Raw genomic sequence first — 19,192 nt, 5'->3', positions numbered from 1 at the left:
CTAAATCCTGACGGATGAGTTTGGTAATCTCTGTCCGTGTGAGAGTGAGAGAGGGTGCCTCCAGAGAATACTGGAAGGGAGGCAATGTGTCCATGCTAAAACCATGTGCCTGGAACCAAGATGTCATCTGTCCATACCAACAAGCCGTGTCTCCCTGCAAAGCTAACTGTCGGGAGGACTCCAGGGCGAGGCGTGCATATCTGTCTCGGGGGAGATCCCACAAGCCATGTATGTAGGAGACTGATCTCGTAAGAGCCTCAATCACCAGAGGGGCAGAGAGAGAGACTCAAGAGCTCTTAAGGCTTAAGGCTTAAAAGTTAAGAAGCTAGAGCCTAGAGAAAGCTTGCGGGTTGAGAGAGAGAGAGTGAGGGAGTGGGAGAGAGAGAGAGAGAGTGAGAGTGAGAGAGTGAGGCAGTGGGCCGTGGCCCAAGTGGGAGAGAAATGAAATGATATATTAACGTCTCTAAGAGGCCATAGTGGCCTATGAGACCAAAACTGAGAGTACGTCTGAAGTTAATGTCTCATCAAAGAGAACAACTAAATGAGACAAAAAAGTACAATAAACTGATTGTCCTACAGTTATAAGAACAGAACTGTAAGACTCCGAGGTGATACTGAGTAGAAAATACTGGAAAATAGTAAAAAATGTATATCAGGTAGATCCATGTATGCTGATCAATTGAAGTGTTGCCCTCTCCTTAGATCAAGTATCTCCGCCATGGGGCTGTCTAGAATGAAGAGGTCGTAGAAGCGAGGTAGGCGCCTCCGATGCCGAGTAATAATGGCTCTGATCTGGCGATGGTGAGGATGCCGTGGTCGGGATCCTAGTGGGCGTGGCCGACGAGCACGACATAAGATAACTGCTCTATCAGTGGTGACTCCCTGGGAGCGTGGTCGGTGCCTTGATGGCCCAATGGAGGAGGTATCAGGAGGTGTGTGGGCTGAGTTGCTAGTGCTGGTGCCGAAGATATTTGTCAAGGTCCTCTGTCTAGGTACATCATGGCTCGGCCTCCTGTCTGCCAAGAGGATCTCTCTGTGTCTCCTGAGCTCAAGTAGAAACAATCCCATGCATCTTTGATCCTCAAACTCCATGACCCTGCGTAACGACCCAAAACCCTCTCGGAAGAGGCAATGATATCTCCCTCGGATCTCATAATAGACTCTACATCGGCAAATGTAGTGTTCCTCTGTCTCTACCTCCTGGTAGCATAGTTGACAAATGCGGTCATCCAAGATCTGATGCACATATCGCCCTGCCTCAATCCACAGTTAGTGTGACGAGGTCCGGATCTGTCCAATGGCACAACGTATCCTACGTGATAGGTGTACATCCATGTACGACCGGGGGGGGGGGGGGTGATAAAATCATTCGATGAGAGGGGTAGAGAATGGCTCTTGTAATGAGCCATTTTCGTGCCCAAGGGCTCAAGGGGACTAGTCCATGTCTTCTCTGTGTCCACTCTGATGATATCCATCCTGATCACGCGGTTTTGCTCTAAGCGCGTGAGATCCAAAAATGGACAATCCAGACTGTACTGAAAGGGTGGTAGTGCCTCTATCCGCAAACCATGTAGGTCAAACCATGATCTCATCTGAGCGTACCAACAATGAGTATCTCCATCCTCTGCCAACTGTATGGATGACGTCAATGCCAATTGAGAGTACCTCTGATGAGGGAGCTCCCATAGCCATTGTAAAAAAGGTAACTGCCTGGAATAGGGCCTCGGTTACTACTGGTGGGGCACCTAGCTCAGCCTAAACAATCTCATGTGGTACTGATGATTTGCTCTGAATCATGCGGGCAATCATCATAATCAGTGGTCTCTCCATTTCCCTCCATCCCTCATCTGTCCCTCTCTGAGATCTGTGATGTATACTGGGCCCCCAAATTGGAGCTCCGTACAGGAGGGTTGGTGTGACAAGCGTATCAAATAGCCACAATTTGGTGCGTGGCTCCTGAAACTGTATGTGTGCACACTGCCTCTCAAGTGCCCCCAAGGCTGCATGCCCTCGAGCTAATCTAGCTACTGCTGCCTCCTTCAGGGAGAAACGCAGTCCTGTGAAAGTAACTCCCAAGTCGACATATGACCTGACGTACTCTACCGGCTCCCCTCGGAACGTGAACTAAGGCTCTGATCTCATCACCCATGCCTGTGTGGTGTTAAACACCATAACCTTGGTTTTCCCAAGGTTCACTGTCAGATCTCTACCCTCTGAAGAGCAAAAATTACGCCTTTGAGCGTGTTGACTTCCCCGTGAAGGTCTTTGACTTCGGCTATGAGGTCTTCCTTCTCCTCTTTCCACCGCTTACCCTCATTGAATACCATTTGGAGAAAGTTGGCTTTTTCCTTCCACCATCCCTCCATCTCTGCCTTCCATTCCTTCATCTCCTTTTCCACATTTGTTATCCTCTTGTTTGTGACCATAAAGGTCGCCTTCATCGGGTTGCGCAAGGGGGAAGCCATGGAAGAAGCGAGAGAGAGAGAGAGAGTTATGTTGCTGCCTTGGGGGCCTGAGTAAGGGTGGGTGGGGAAAGAGGAGCGGACACCCTAGCGGGGAGAGAGGCGGGCCAGCATATTTGAGAAAGGGTGGGTGGGTGCCAGCAGTACTGTGCGGCGAACAGAGAGGACGGCTACAAGACAGAAATCGGCGAACAGGGCAGCAGGTTCTAAGAGAGAGAAAGTTGGGAGGGAGGCAACAGGTTCGAAGAGAGAGAGGGAGGCGACAGGTCAGCAAGCGAGCAGTGAGGGGGGCGGCGAGCAGGGCGAACAGCAGGCGGGAGGCGACACGTCAGCAGGCGAGCAGTGAGAGGGCGGCGAGCAGGGCGAACAGAGTGAGGGGGCGGCGAGCAGTGAGAGAGAGAGAGAGAGAAGACTCCAGGATGATGCACAGGGCGGCGAGCACGGCGAACGAGTGAGGGGGCGGCGAGTAGGGCGGCGAGAGAGAGAGAGAGAGAGAGAGAGAGAGAGAGAGAGAGAGAGTTATATCAAACGTCTTCAAAAGACCCAATGGGTCTATGAGACCAAAAGTGATACAATAGTGTCCATGTAATCTCATCATGGTACAAAAGAAAACAAAGACTAAAGCTATGAGCTGGAAATGTCAAATCTGAGCCATATGATATAAAATGGGATCATCATCATCATACAGCCTATGGAGCTAACTCCCCAGTAAGAGGAGGGGGCCATCACGGATATCAAGCATGGGGAGAGAGAAAAAGTTATATTTATCATGTACGGAAGACCCAAAGCATCTTTGAGACCAAAAAGTGTACAATGATGTCAAGAGAGATGTATATCCAATCCTGATCTAAAGCATCAATCTATCAATATCCATGAGCCTCTCTCGACAACAGCTAAAGAAGTCACTCGTGTGGTACTATCATCCAGGATATCCAGCATGGGAGATAGATCCACCGGGTGTGGGAAAGTGACCCTATGTCGCTCAAAAGTCTCCTGAATCTGGAGCTGGTGGGTGGAGGCAGGGTCGGGGTCTTGGAGGTCCGGGCTCACTGGAGGATGACTCCAAGGTGTGGCCATATATCAAGGAACCCTGGCCTCCGAATGAAGCCATCAACTGTAAGCCTCAAGAAATGATCCCTCTAGTACTGCATCTTCGCGTGCAATGGCTCTAACAGTGTAATCCATGTGGCCTGAATGTGAAGTCCAAGTAGATCATATCGGATCACCCACCTTGGGCGTGAGGCTGAGGAAGGGGGCCATGTAGACTGTATTGGAGTCCATTAGACTCAAACCATGCAGACCAAGAGGGTTGTCCCTCGGCTGCTGGCTGCGGCAATGACTGTAAAGCAAGCCTTGGAAGTCGTGAGGGATGCATGTCCTGGATGCTGTGTATGTAAATGACAGTCTGAAGAGTGCCTCCACTACCATAGGAGGTGCATCAAACTCTGCCTGAATAATCTAATGTGGAACCAATGGTTTACTGGGAATCATGCAGGACCTGGGGCCGCTCTAGGGGAAAGAAAACGCAAGGGAAAACAAAAAGAGGGGGGGCGGGGGGGGGGGGGGGGGGGTGTGCAGGGGTGCTTGCACAAACATGCTTAAAGAGGGTAAGGATTGGTGTAATTATTTAGGGAATTCAACAGTCAACCTTATGCAATCGATCCTACAAACATGCACTAAAATATACACAGAAGATTGTTTTTCATGATTCTAACTCTACTCAGTCTACACAATTACATCCTTGCACAACTCTGATAGAAATGCCAGGCATCAGTATTCATACCTGTAAAACTCGCTGTTGCCTAGCTTCCTTGCTTTGGGCCTCACGTTCTGAAGCAGATGGGTGGGGTGATAGCTTGTGTGGATGCTTGATTGAATCGTCTTTCGAATAGCATGAATTGCAAAGGTCAAAATCAGGACATGTTTCACAGCGCCACCCTTGGCCTGTCTCAATATCACGGTGACACATATTGCAGGTGGTAACAAACGCTGGAGCTGTCGGATTATGTAAATGGTATAGCACCATCATAGAGGAGTGCTTGGCTCGCCGCAAGGTGTCATATTGATAATGGTTCCCCTGACAAAGGCTTAGAAAAGCTTGTCGAGTGTCAAAAAACTCACTTTCAATGATCTCATCTTTATCTTTTGTGTCATGAAAATTATCAACTAACTCAACCTGTAATGCCCAATGGCACAGTCAATAACAGAAAAGTGTGTGAGAGCTTAACATAAAATAAGCCGCATTCTCTTTATGCACTCAAGGTTTTTCACTCTGTTAGAAGTATACTTCAGAAATCAAGACTAAAAACAACACCAAAAACATTGTGTGCTTCCTCTCAACCACCACCTGCAAGCATGAAGCTTAGATTTGCAAACCAAAAAATTCATTTAAAAAATCTCAAAAATCTCTATCAAGGCCATTGACAAGTGAACTGTGCACCACATGCACACCCGCACGCGCACGCGTGCGTGCACACACACATGAATGCATTAACATATTCTGATGCTGAATTTGGCCTCTGAATCGAATCAGAATCTTTCCCTAGGTCTGAAAAAGCGGAGGGAGAGGAGAGGGAAAAGAGAGAAAGAGAGAGAGAGAGAGATGTACATATTAACGTCTATGAAAGACCCGAAGGGTCTGAGTGAAAAAAGATGTTACATGTGATCCATGAGTAAATTGGATTTGAAGACAACGTACTACATAGATGAGAGTGTGCGGATGTCATATGAGATGAGAGTCAGCTGGGACTCACTGGTGAGGCCTAAAAAGTTAGTGATAGGTGTCTATGCGGTATCCTGTCTCTCAGGCTGCTGCCTCAATAGTCTCTATGGTGCCTCAGCTATAATACATAAAGTCGTGACAGAGGCCTGAACCCCTCCCTAAAGAGACAATAGTAAGTGTTCACATATCTCACAGTAGACTGGGCATATAGGAATGTAATGCTCCTTTGACTCTCTCTGCCCCGTGCTACATAGCCTGCATAACCCTATGTCCCATGGGATGCCCTTTGCTCTCCTTGTCTCAATCCAAAGGCCATGTGACGACACGCCAATTGACCAACGGCGATCCTCATGGTATGAGAATGTGTCTGTAGAGAATTGGGCCTCTCCATGAAACCATCCCCACTATCCCTCAAGACATGCTCTTTGTAAGCCTCAAGCTTCAAGGACAGCTCAATGGTGGACATCCATGTCCGGTTTATGTGAAGCCCGGTCACATCCATGTGGATGATGCAGCTGATCCCCTGCCATTAGAGATCAAGAAAGGAGGAGTCCAGGATATACTCAGAGGGACGTTGATGGTCCATATGAAAGCCTTGTGACTCAAACCAGCTTGTGGTCCTTGCATACCAACAACTGCTATGACTATCCTATACCAACTGCTTAGAGGTCTCCAAAGCTAACCAAGAAGTGTATCTCTTGCAAGACGAACTCACTCTTCTTGCCATTAATAACGAGCCTATGGTTCCGAAGTTCTGCAAACACAATGGCCAAATGCCTTCTATGCTCCTCCTCAGTTTGTGAATGCACAATCATATCATCAAAGAATGTGCCCACAAACGCTCTATGAGGCCGGAAAATCCTGTCCATCATTCTGTTAAATGTGGCAGGTGCATTTGTCAAACCAAAGGGCATAACCAAGAACTCATACAACCCAAAAGTGGTTCGAAATGCTGTCTTATGTCTTTTGCCTCGTGGTTACTTTATGGATTTTATCCTCTCTTTTACAAGAGTCTATGCCAATGCCTTCTGCTTTTTGTGTCTTGGATAAGGCTTGTTCTCCCACACTCCCCCCCAAGCGTTATCCTGGTATACACTTCGTTTGGATTAATCTATGCCTATGACATAGTTTCACTAGAAGTTATGTCTCGTTCTGTCCTTGAAGTAGAGTTACTGGTAGACAAGCAATCTTCTTTGTAGTAGACCTTCAAAAGGGCGAAGAGTCTTCATACTCTGCAAAGTTTGCTTCTTCTTCTTTGCAAGTTACATCTTCTTCTTGTGTCCAAAAAAGGTATTGAGGCTATTGCAAGTCGTAGCAACACCCTATACTAGATTGGCACCCTCAATTGTGTAATTACTTTGATTAAGCTTGATTTTGCAAAAAAAATAAAAATGAAAAGACCCAAATTTATTTTTACTTTCTTGAAGTAGTTTTCTACAAAAGCATATCGATTTTATTGATTTTTGACTTGTTGTAGACCTTCTCTGGTTCGGGATTGTGTGCACTGCAGTTGATGTGGCTGATTCCACTAGTTGAGGTTCAGTAAGTGTAAAAAGAAGATGGCAGTCTTGTGTTGGGAGAAGGGCCCCAGATAGGAAACGCAGCAATGGATGGAGTTGATGAGCCTTGAGGGCTCTACTATACTGGTCTCAGCCGTATCGGCGGGTATGCTCAGCTGGAGATGTTCAAGGTGATGAAGCGCAAGTGAGCAGTCAGTCTCCATTGTGCACAGGCACATGCTAGACTATATGTACAGACAGGCAACATCTATTCATGCCCTGGGCAACGAGCACAAGCTCGGGCGGTTGCACTTAAGGCAAAGCAAGAGCTGTACACAGTTGGGGAGCAGCGATGGTGGGCAGACATAAGTAGCGAGCAACACAAGAAGAGGGTTGCCGCAGCATCGAAAGCAATGGAGAGGCTCTAATGAGGAAGAAAACAATTAGAGAGCTATGGTGGTTTGTACAAGAACATGGCTATAGCATTTAATGAGGGGGGGGGGGGGGGAGTGGAAGAAAGAAAGAAAGTAAGTTGTATTAACATCTTCAAAAGGCCAAAATGACCTATAAGAGAGAGAGAGAGAGAGAAAGAAAGCTGTATTAACGTCTACTAGAGGCCGAACTCGACCTATGAGACAAATCAATGTACAACTGTCAATGTCTTCTGGATGTCCAGAGAGTGATTGGGTATTGCTGAAATTTGAGAAGGCTAGGCTTCGGAAGAGGCCAGGACGAGAAGGATCATATCCTAAGCTTTCTCCTCGCTATTATGGACCCTTCAAGGTGATTCACAAAATCAATGAAGTGTCCTACAGGCTTGCTTTACCTAGTCATTGGAAGATTCACAATGCTTTTCATGTGAGTCTATTTCGGAAATATGTGGGGCCAAATCCTGATGAGCCTGTCACAGAAGATCCGCCAGAGATTGAAGAGCTTGAGGAGATCCTCCAGCCAGAACAGATTGTTTTTCACAAGCAGAGAAAGCTACCTGCAGGAAAGCTTTCCAGGAGATACCTTGTGAAGTTTAAGAATTATTTGCCTATTGATGCCAAATGGGTAAATTAAGATTATTTTGCAGATTATCCGCAATTGTTGCAGGCATATCTTGAGGCTTTTAAGTTGAGGTCAACTCTTTAGAAGCCCGGGGGGATGTCACCAATTGGCCGACCATTTGGTCCATTCCTAGTTTTTGCGTCTCGTTCACTTGAGGCCAGGCCAGTGTCTCGTGTGAAGAGGCCAGTATTTTGCTGACATGGACGGGAGCCAGACTGGTGCCACCCGTGTGTTAGCAGGATGGTGTCGTATGGACGGGAGCCAGATCAGTGCCACCCGTGTATGACCTGGACTGTGTTCGATCCATGGGACTGTCACGCCATGGAAGAGCCAGTATTCGTGCCGTGTTTTGCCTATGGGACTGTCACACCATAGGGAGACTCGTGCCTGGAACTGTGTCTTACCTATGGGACTGTCACTCCATAGGAAGACCAGGTTTTTATGTTTTTATGTCGTGCCAGTTTTGTGCCGACAGATATTTTGTACATGTTCCATGAACGGGAGATATGTCCATGTTACTATTTGCACATGCACACATATTTTGCATGTTTGAAACTGTTTTCGCATGACATGTATTTGTGTGTTTGCCTGCCTGACGTGTTACTTACTGAGCGGGGACGCCTGCCAGTGAGTCGTGAAGTCTGCTCTGTATTCTGACGAGTTTTAGTGCATGTGAACAGGTAGGTGGTAAGTATGTTGCACATGTTGCTTTTATTATTTTATCTCTAACCTCTTATTTATAAGGTTAGGTGTTCACATTCACTTAAATGTGGGCACTCCCTTTGGGCACCCACTTAGGGGCCAAGGTGGGGAGCCCCACTTAAGTGAGTGTGGGGGTGGGCATGGGCACCTACCCAAACTCCCCACCCACATGCAAGCGTGGAAAAACTCTAGTTGTAACTCCACATTAATTTTATTTAAAAAAAAGGCTTCATCAATCGCTTCCACCATCCGGCGATCAACTTGTTTGCGTGAGGGAACAGGCGATCACCTCTTCACTGCTGCCTCCTCCCTACAAGCTGTGTACGCTGCTATACGGCTGCTTCTACCTTCCTTGCAGCAGGCGGCCAAAACAGGCTGCGCATATTACTGTGAGGCGGCTGATGTACTGCTGCGCTTAACCCATACAGGCGACTGCTTCTACCACTCCCACACAGGCGCATGCTTTTTACCCCTACTGCTGGCGACTGCACCTCTGGATGCTGGCTGCGTTTCTGTACAATCAGACAACCAACTCTAGTGCGAGTAACCCCAGGCGGCTGTTTCACTAGCTGCGCTTCTGCTCTCCAACAGACGCCTGCTGAAGAGGCTGTGCTTACTGCTGATGGCTACGCCTGTTTACTACAGACATCTACACCACCTTCCCACCTGCAGGTGATTACCCAGACGATACCTCTCTCAAGGTGGCTGCTTCATCTTTGTTTCCAGAAAGAGGCTGCACTTCCTTTCTATAGACGGTGATTTCTTTCTTCAAGTGGCTTCATCTCGGTGTCTCTCTCATGTAACTGTACACATGAGTATTGGACTTCCTCAGTCATTTACAAGTAAGTGAATTTCAGATTCCAGTAAAGTACTTTATGTTTAAATCTGTTAAAAGATTCATCCCGCTCGGCCAACACCCGTTCGGTGCCGGGTTGTCCAAGTTATATGGGCGAACCTCGGTCCAAAGGTGCTGAGATCGGGAGAGCCAGGCGTTAGTACGAGAGCGCCTGTCTGTGCGTGGTCTCGGAACACCAGTGTGGTGCTCTCCGCGGAGTCCAGTGAAAGCACAGGACCGTAGCGATTGGACCACACCAGTGGTCGATCTGCTTCGAGCTTCTACATCGAAATTCGAGCTACTTGTTTGGTACTGTTTTCATATGTACATGGACATTATCTGGTTCTCAGAACCCATGGAGCATTGTATTCATTAAATACTCCCAATAAATATATCATATATTGAGGGGGGGGTCGGCCCGTTCCGGCCCCAGTGCTGGTGTCCATCTTTCCATTTCTGTTCATTTAAATTCAAGTTGTATTAAAGTTGTCCATTTCAAATTTGTGGTTTTAAAGTTGTGCTATTAAGCGTGTGGGTGTCCAACGGAGTCCTTCCCACTTGACGGGGTCGGTTTCATTGGTATCAGAGCACGGTTGTTTCCCTCTTCCTAGTGGGGAAACGAACCTGTGTACTGGACATCCCGCTTTTAGCAAACTTAAAACACAATGGACAGCCAAGGCAACCCTTTGGAAGTGCCAAATTCGAGGGGTCCATCTAGTGCTTCTCGTGGATCTGATGCCCTGCGTGGTAGACACAAGCCCCTTGAAAGGGTTATGGATAGTGAATCCAAGGGTCAACTGTCTCCAGGAAAGACAGTTATGCTTGAACAAGACCCTGATGCTATGAGAACTGAAATGGAACATATGAGAAAACTTTTGCAGGCTCAAGAGCAAGAATTGAAGTTTTTGCATGAAGATTCCCATCTACAAAGTGCTATTGAAGCCAGAAAGGCTGATGCTATGGTTGATGTAACCTTTGAATCAATGGCTCGTGAAGTGGGCAAGAAACCAAGGGAGTTGGCACTTGCCTATCTCCTTCGCAAAGGTGATATCAAAGAGGGGGATGACGGAGAGCTGAAATTCAGAAATCCACCTCATTTGAAGCATGGAGATCCCGCATCCCAGAGGCTGAAATCTTTTATGCAAAAGGAAGAGGTGACTGTCACCTCCCGACATGCATCCTCTCCCCAAGGCACTAAGCCTGACAGATATATGTATGCCAGTGCTCATGGAGGGCACGAAAGTCACATGCATGCAAGATTTGTATCTCATGGTGACAGGTCTACTTCCAGAAAAATTTTGCCTTCTGAGTTGTCTCATGGAGAGACCATGCCATATGCAGGTAAGTCACATGCATCTGAGCTTCGAGTTCGTGGAGCACATGCCACCGTGCCCCATGAAGCTTCTATGACGGCCCATGGAGCCCACGCAGATAGGGCTACCCCGTTGGATAAGGGGAAAAGAAAAAGAGAGGACCATGAGCCTCATGCCAGGAAGCTCAAGGAGTTCAAAGCAGGTGATAAATCTGTCAAATTTGATGTCTTTCATGGTGAACATGATGCTTCTAAGGTGTTAGCGTTTGTGGCACAGTTCGACATTGCTTTTAGCGATGAGGACTTTACAGAAAAGTCGAAGGTGCGCCATGCTAGCATGTTTCTGAAAGGCACTCCTGCCCATTGGTGGATCACTGAAAAGATCACCAAGGATCCCATCTCTACTTGGAAGGAATTCAAAGATAGATTTTATGCTCAGTTCTTGCCACCCAATGCGGAGCAAACTCTCACTCAAAAGTGGGATAGGCTGGAACAAAAAGATAATGAGAGTGTGCAACAGTATGTTAACAAATTCTGGAAAGTGTTGCTGGAAGTGACTCCCTTCATGCTAATCTCAGAGGATGAAAGAAAAAGGAAGTTTCGTTCTGGATTGCAACCTGCTTATAGATCGGGTATTGAATTGCACCCAAAACATACGTTGCAACAACTCACAGCTTCTGCCCTTGCTACGGAGCAATTGGTGCTCAAGATCAAGCAAGATCAAGGAGGTTCCAAGGGGAAGGACAAGGCTGTCCCAAATCAGCAAAAGGGTGGACAGCCACCTAAAAAGAACTTCCGGGAGCCCTATAAGGGTGGTAAAGCTGAAAATAACACATCCAAAGAACAGGGCCCAAGAAAGAACAAATTTGGATTAACTCCGGAGCAAAGAGAGCAATATGCTAAGGATGGAAAATGCTTTTCTTGTGGTAGCAAAGACCACATGTTCCGACAATGCCCAGATCGCAAACCAAAGCACGAGGACAAGCACACCAAAGCAAATGTTCATGCAGTTCCTGATGTGCAAGGTAATACAGGTCATGATGCAAAAGAACGTATGGTTTGCAAGGCTTGGGGGCAAATCAAGGATCAGCCCGCATTATTTATGTTTGATGACTGTGCAACTGACAATTTCATCTCTATGCAAATGGCAGCTGCATTGGGTATTGAGGTTGAAAACATGGGACCTCAGATTGAAGCTGAAGCTGCATTTATTGGCAAAGAGGTACAGGTTACCCCTTTGATTGGGAAGTTGCGTATCCATATACAGGGCTATCTTGATAATGAGCATTTCTTAGTTGCTCCACTGAATGGATGTGATGTATTGTTGGGCAAGCCGTGGCACCATAGGCTTGAGCCCCGCAAAGACTACAAGTCTAATATGATTTCCTTTATGCATAAAGGCCGCATGCATTTTATTGATGCTGGCAAAGAAGGGGATTCCATCCCAGTTGTATCACACATCCAAATTAATAAAGCAATGAAAAAGAGTCTTTCTGCGTACTTGGTTTTTGTGCGTGATAGTCTTGTGCCAAATAGTCAACATGTGGATGCTATGTCTAATGATAGGCTGAATTTTCTTAATGCATTCAAAGACTGTTTTGCTGACTCGTTGCCAGGTGAATTACCTCCCCAAAGGCCCGAAGATCACCGCATAGATCTTGTGCCAGGAAGTTCTCCACCTAACAAACCCGCATACCGAGTGAGTGCTGCACAACAAGAAGAAATTATGAAGCAGGTAAACGAGCTTTTAGAGAAAGGTTTGGTTCAGCCTAGTTCCTCACCTTACTGCTCTCCTGTGCTTCTTGTTCAAAAGAAGGACGGATCATTCCGTATGTGTGTAGACTATAGAGCTTTGAACAAGCTTACCATCAAGAACAGATTTCCTATTCCCCGTATTGATGATATCTTGGATAAGCTTGATGGTTCAGCTTGCTTTAGCAGACTTGATTTGAAGAGTGGTTATCACCAGATACGTGTGGTGCCACAAGATGTCCATAAGACTGCATTCAGGACAGCCTTCGGATTATATGAATTCTTGGTAATGCCTTTTGGTCTCACCAATGCTCCTGCTACTTTTAATCGTATGATGGATAGGATATTCCGACCCCATCGCAAGTTTACAGGAGTCTTCTTTGATGATATCTTGGTTTTCTCCAAGAATGAGCAGGAACACAGAACTCATTTGGTCACAGTGTTCGAAGAGTTGCGGAAGCATAAACTTTTCGTCAATGCCAAGAAAAGTGAGTTTTTCCTTTTAGAGATTCATTATCTGGGACATATTGTATCCAAGGATGGAGTTACAATGGATCCTGCAAAGATAGAGACTATTCGGAATTGGCCCGAATTGCAAAACGTACATAAAGTACGTAGTTTTCTGGGATTATGTTCGTATTACAGGCGTTTCATAAGGCATTTTGCTATGATTGCCACTCCCCTACATGATCTCACAAAGAAGAAAACTGCTTTCAAATGGAAGTCAAAGGAACAGGATGCTTTCTTGCAGCTCAAGCATGCGATCATATGTGGTCCAGTATTGATTGTTCCTGACTTGCACAAGTCATTCGTGGTTGAATGTGATGCTTGTGGTGATTGCATAGGAGCTGTCCTAAATCAGGAAGGACATGCAGTTGCATACGAGAGCCGTCGTTTGCATGATGCTGAGCTTCATTTGGATATCTATGAGAAAGAGCTCTTGGCTGTAATTCACGCCTTAAAGATTTGGAAACATTATCTTCTTGGGGCTGAATTTGTAGTCAAGACAGATCATCAAAGCTTGAGATATTTTTTTATCTCAAACCAAGCTTTCAGAGAAGCAGATGAGAATGGCAAATTTTCTTTCCATGTTTCATTTTCAGATTGTGCATACTCCAGGAAAGAAAAATGTAGTGGCCGATGCACTATCTAGGAGGCCTTATGTTGCTGCAGTCTCAGTGGCCTCTCATGGAGATCTATCTGCTATGAGAGATTTGTATCATTTGGATGCTGATTTTTGCCCTATATGGACTGATTTGATGGCTGGTCATTCACATGCCTCTTATGTTATCAACGAGGGATATCTCATGAAGGATAATTGCCTATGTGTGGTGAAGGATTTGCGTCCAAAGTATATGGACGAATGTCACGCTCCACCATATGCTGCTCATAGAGGTATTATGCCTACTACTCGCATGATTCAGAGGTATTTCTTTTGGCCAAGCATGCGTAAAGACATTGAGGCTTATGTGCGTGCATGTATTACTTGCCAAAAGGTGAAATTTGATAGGCAAAAGCCTCCAGGTTTGCTTCAGCCATTGCCTATTCCCTCGCAACCTTGGGAAAGTATCACGATGGATTTTATTATGGATTTGCCTAGATCCCAGCATGGGAATGATGCTATTTGGACTATTGTGGACAGGTTTAGCAAGCAAGCTCACTTCTTGCCCGTCAAGAAAACCATTAAAGCTGATCATATGGTAAAGCTTTTTCTTGCTAACATTTTCAAGCATCATGGTATGCCTAAATCCATTGTTGGGGATAGAGATCCCAGGACTACAAGCCTATTTTGGAGGGCTTTATTTGATAATATGGGTACTAAGCTTGAGTTTTCATCAGCTTATCATCCCCAAACGGATGGCCAAAGTGAAGCTGCAAATTCAGCCGTGTTGGATTTGTTGAAATGTTATGTGGCAGATCAAAAGAGTGCATGGGAGAAGTATCTTCCACTTGTTGAGTTTGCCTACAACAATACAATCCATGCTTCCACGGGAAAGGCTCCGTTTGAGATTATTTATGGCAGAGTGGTCTTGCCACCCATCCTTCGTACAAAGGATGAGATTTTTGCAGCTGATGAATATGTTCGAGACTTGGATGTTGCCTTTGGTCAGGTGCGGACAGCCATTGCAAGATCTCAGGATAAGCATAAAAAGGCTGCTGACAAGCATAGAAGGGACATGGAAGTCAAAGAAGGTGATTGGGTATTGCTGAAATTTGAGAAGGCTAGGCTTCGGAAGAGGCCAGGACGAGAAGGATCATATCCTAAGCTTTCTCCTCGCTATTATGGACCCTTCAAGGTGATTCACAAAATCAATGAAGTGTCCTACAGGCTTGCTTTACCTAGTCATTGGAAGATTCACAATGCTTTTCATGTGAGTCTATTTCGGAAATATGTGGGGCCAGATCCTGATGAGCCTGTCACAGAAGATCCGCCAGAGATTGAAGAGCTTGAGGAGATCCTCCAGCCAGAACAGATTTTTTTTCACAAGCAGAGAAAGCTACCTGCAGGAAAGCTTTCCAGGAGATACCTTGTGAAGTTTAAGAATTATTTGCCTATTGATGCCAAATGGGTAAATTAAGATTATTTTGCAGATTATCCGCAATTGTTGCAGGCATATCTTGAGGCTTTTAAGTTGAGGTCAACTCTTTAGAAGCCCGGGGGGATGTCACCAATTGGCCGACCATTTGGTCCATTCCTAGTTTTTGCGTCTCGTTTACTTGAGGCCAGGCCAGTGTCTCGTGTGAAGAGGCCAGTATTTTGCTGACATGGACGGGAGCCAGACTGGTGCCACCCGTGTGTTAGCAGGATGGTGTCGTATGGACGGGAGCCAGATCAGTGCCACCCGTGTATGACCTGGACTGTGTTCGATCCATGGGACTGTCACGCCATGGAAGAGCCAGTATTCGTGCCGTGTTTTCCCTATGGGACTGTCACACCATAGGGAGACTCGTGCCTGGAACTGTGTCTTACCTATGGGACTGTCACTCCATAGGAAGACCAGGTTTTTATGTTTTTATGTCGTGCCAGTTTTGTGCCGACAGATATTTTGTACATGTTCCATGAACAGGAGATATGTCCATGTTACTATTTGCACATGCACACATATTTTGCATGTTTGAAACTGTTTTCGCATGACATGTATTTGTGTGTTTGCCTGCCTGACGTGTTACTTACTGAGCGGGGACGCCTGCCAGTGAGTCGTGAAGTCTGCTCTGTATTCTGACGAGTTTTAGTGCATGTGAACAGGTGGTAAGTATGTTGCACATGTTGCTTTTATTATTTTATCTCTAACCTCTTATTTATAAGGTTAGGTGTTCACATTCACTTAAATGTGGGCACTCCCTTTGGGCACCCACTTAGGGGCCAAGGTGGGGAGCCCCACTTAAGTGAGTGTGGGGGTGGGCATGGGCACCTACCCAAACTCCCCACCCACATGCAAGCGTGGAAAAACTCTAGTTGTAACTCCACATTAATTTTATTTAAAAAAAAGGCTTCATCAATCGCTTCCACCATCCGGCGATCAACTTGTTTGCGTGAGGGAACAGGCGATCACCTCTTCACTGCTGCCTCCTCCCTACAAGCTGTGTACGCTGCTATACGGCTGCTTCTACCTTCCTTGCAGCAGGCGGCCAAAACAGGCTGCGCATATTACTGTGAGGCGGCTGATGTACTGCTGCGCTTAACCCATACAGGCGACTGCTTCTACCACTCCCACACAGGCGCATGCTTTTTACCCCTACTGCTGGCGACTGCACCTCTGGATGCTGGCTGCGTTTCTGTACAATCAGACAACCAACTCTAGTGCGAGTAACCCCAGGCGGCTGTTTCACTAGCTGCGCTTCTGCTCTCCAACAGACGCCTGCTGAAGAGGCTGTGCTTACTGCTGATGGCTACGCCTGTTTACTACAGACATCTACACCACCTTCCCACCTGCAGGTGATTACCCAGACGATACCTCTCTCAAGGTGGCTGCTTCATCTTTGTTTCCAGAAAGAGGCTGCACTTCCTTTCTATAGACGGTGATTTCTTTCTTCAAGTGGCTTCATCTCGGTGTCTCTCTCATGTAACTGTACACATGAGTATTGGACTTCCTCAGTCATTTACAAGTAAGTGAATTTCAGATTCCAGTAAAGTACTTTATGTTTAAATCTGTTAAAAGATTCATCCCGCTCGGCCAACACCCGTTCGGTGCCGGGTTGTCCAAGTTATATGGGCGAACCTCGGTCCAAAGGTGCTGAGATCGGGAGAGCCAGGCGTTAGTACGAGAGCGCCTGTCTGTGCGTGGTCTCGGAACACCAGTGTGGTGCTCTCCGCGGAGTCCAGTGAAAGCACAGGACCGTAGCGATTGGACCACACCAGTGGTCGATCTGCTTCGAGCTTCTACATCGAAATTCGAGCTACTTGTTTGGTACTGTTTTCATATGTACATGGACATTATCTGGTTCTCAGAACCCATGGAGCATTGTATTCATTAAATACTCCCAATAAATATATCATATATTGAGGGGGGGGTCGGCCCGTTCCGGCCCCAGTGCTGGTGTCCATCTTTCCATTTCTGTTCATTTAAATTCAAGTTGTATTAAAGTTGTCCATTTCAAATTTGTGGTTTTAAAGTTGTGCTATTAAGCGTGTGGGTGTCCAACGGAGTCCTTCCCACTTGACGGGGTCGGTTTCATCCCTTCTCTTCACTGCCCTTCCTCCGCCTCGCTCAAGAACAGAATATTCTTTAGCAGGTTTCAAGTCGGCCTTTCTTTCCGATTAGCATCATGGCTAATCAACCCCCTCCGGCCACGCGAACCATCCATTCTTCACAAGACGAGCTCGAGACCCTCTTTGCCGAAATTGAGAAAGACTCCAAGACGACACTCATTGGAAAAATCTTTGGCTCTCACCCCTCCTATATCCAAGCCCGCGACTGGGTACTAGCGGCGTTGCGTTCCAACTCCACACTCCACTTTAAAGATGTAAGGGTACTTGGGAGAGGATTCTTCCAGGTAGACTTTGATGCAAAGAGCCTCAAAAGTGCTCAAGGGAAATCCCTTCCCTTTGGGCCCAAGGAAGATTTTCTTCCTCCCATACACTAGCTACCTGTCACCGAAAAAGGGTGGAACTGTAACCATAGTTGTCAGGTACAATACCATATGGGAAAATACGGTATGATATAAAATTTTTTCTTATCGTACGATAAAATACGGTGTTTTAAAACAATACTTATAAACTTAGGTATTTCCAAGTCCAGATATGGAGTATTTTAGAAAGGAGGAAAGCATCATAGTACAGAGGAAGCTCAAACAGCCATAGATAAGCAAAATTTTTATTTTTGGAAAAAAAAAATATTCAGAAAAGAAGTATTTTTTTTCTGAAAAATCCGTACGAGAACACAAGGTATCGTACCGTACAGTATTCCGTATGATAGGCCGTCGTACGCCGTATGGAAACAACCCTGGCCATAACCCTATCACACTCAGATTCTCAGGTCTTCCTCACGCTTATTGGCCATTGTTGGAGGCCATTGGAACACCCTTTGAGCTGGTCCTCAGCTGCCCACCATCCCACGTTTTGCCAATTCTACTGCTTCCGAGACCTAACTGTCCCTTGATGCAACGTATGGAGACATGAGGCAAACTTGACCAGTGCCGAGTCTACCAACAAGATGGCCACTTTGCACGGGATTGTCCTAGGGCTAGGGATTATAGGAGGCAACGCCTCGGCCAGACTTTCACCAAGAGTGGCGGGTCATCTCTCACGCCCGCCCTCCAGGTGGGAACACTAGGGCACAAGATGAGCCCTTCCCAAAAGACAATGTACATAGTGATGATGTATTGGGTTAGAGTGATGAGTTTGTAGAGTCATCCTCATAGAAGAATGTTGCAAATGACTATGTTGAGTCCTCCTTGCTTGGGATGGACAATATGCAAGATGCACTTGGTATGGATGCAAGGGACATGTCATCTTATGAGGCCCTGCAGGATGTGCAGTAGGATTTATGTCACGGTGTCCTGCAAGCCACCCATGCATTGCGCACGTATGCAGAGACTATGCACAGTCCAGGACAGAGTGAAGATGTTGACATTGGGCTTTGCTCCCTTCTATAGCATTACAAAAGGTCGGTCCAGGCTCCGGCCAAGCAGTTGCTTAGGTTCAGAATCAAAACCCTCCCTTTGCCATGATGATTATCTCATGGAATATGCAGGGTCTACAGAGGCTTCCCACGCATAGCAAGAAGCACCTTCTTAAGGATCAGCTCCACCTTGCCATTATAGGTAAACCTATGGATGTGTTGCTTCTGTAGGAGCACAAATTGGATATGTTTCAGTGTGGTAAAACTGGTAACATCCTCTCTTGACACACTTTTTGGTCCTTTGCACAAGGGACCAAAGGTGGGGTATGCATTTCAATGTTAATGAAACCGGCCTCTGGTAGAAACCAAAGTGCGGTAGACAAGCAGTCACCCTTCCACTTGTAGTCCAAATAAATAACAAATTTAACTGGAGCTAGAATGCCCCAAAACTGAAATGAAATCGACACCTGTTGGCCCCAAAGCTTGGCGCCCCTTTCGGTATTTCTTTATTCAAATTCAATGAGATGTAAAACTGAGTACAACAAAGCCGGCCAAGAGAATAAACCTGTATGTCCAATCTGGCAGCCCTCAAGACCTCTTAGCACAGAGGATTCACACACAGATCTGTGTCCCACAAAAGCAACACACTGTGCTTCCCTCTGATCAACCAAGACCATTCAGCAGGGCAGCCTTGAGCACACATCTGGCATATTCCATGAGCATGGTTCCACAACTCAGTTCACATATACATTCACTGTCCAGTCTCTGTTTCCACCCTTTCAAACTGCCATAC

General features: G+C 46.4%; 1 protein-coding gene across 1 annotated transcript in view; it reads right to left on the bottom strand.

Moving 5' to 3' along the window:
- LOC147603843 (histone acetyltransferase HAC1-like) overlaps window positions 1-19,192 on the bottom strand; it is a 149,744-nt gene that overhangs the window by 20,539 nt on the left and 110,013 nt on the right. Inside the window, exon 12 of the mRNA XM_086796331.1 lies at window positions 4,246-4,638. Coding sequence (XP_086652457.1) covers window positions 4,246-4,638 — 393 coding nt within the window. The remainder of the gene's footprint in view (window positions 1-4,245; window positions 4,639-19,192) is intronic.

This window comes from Cibotium barometz, chromosome 63, assembly GCF_041138505.1.
Source record: "Cibotium barometz isolate CiBa-2024 chromosome 63, ASM4113850v1, whole genome shotgun sequence".
Taxonomy (NCBI): Eukaryota; Viridiplantae; Streptophyta; class Polypodiopsida; order Cyatheales; family Cibotiaceae; genus Cibotium; species Cibotium barometz.
The sequence above is the reverse complement of the archived record's forward strand: the minus strand, read 5'-3'. Positions and strand labels throughout refer to the sequence as shown.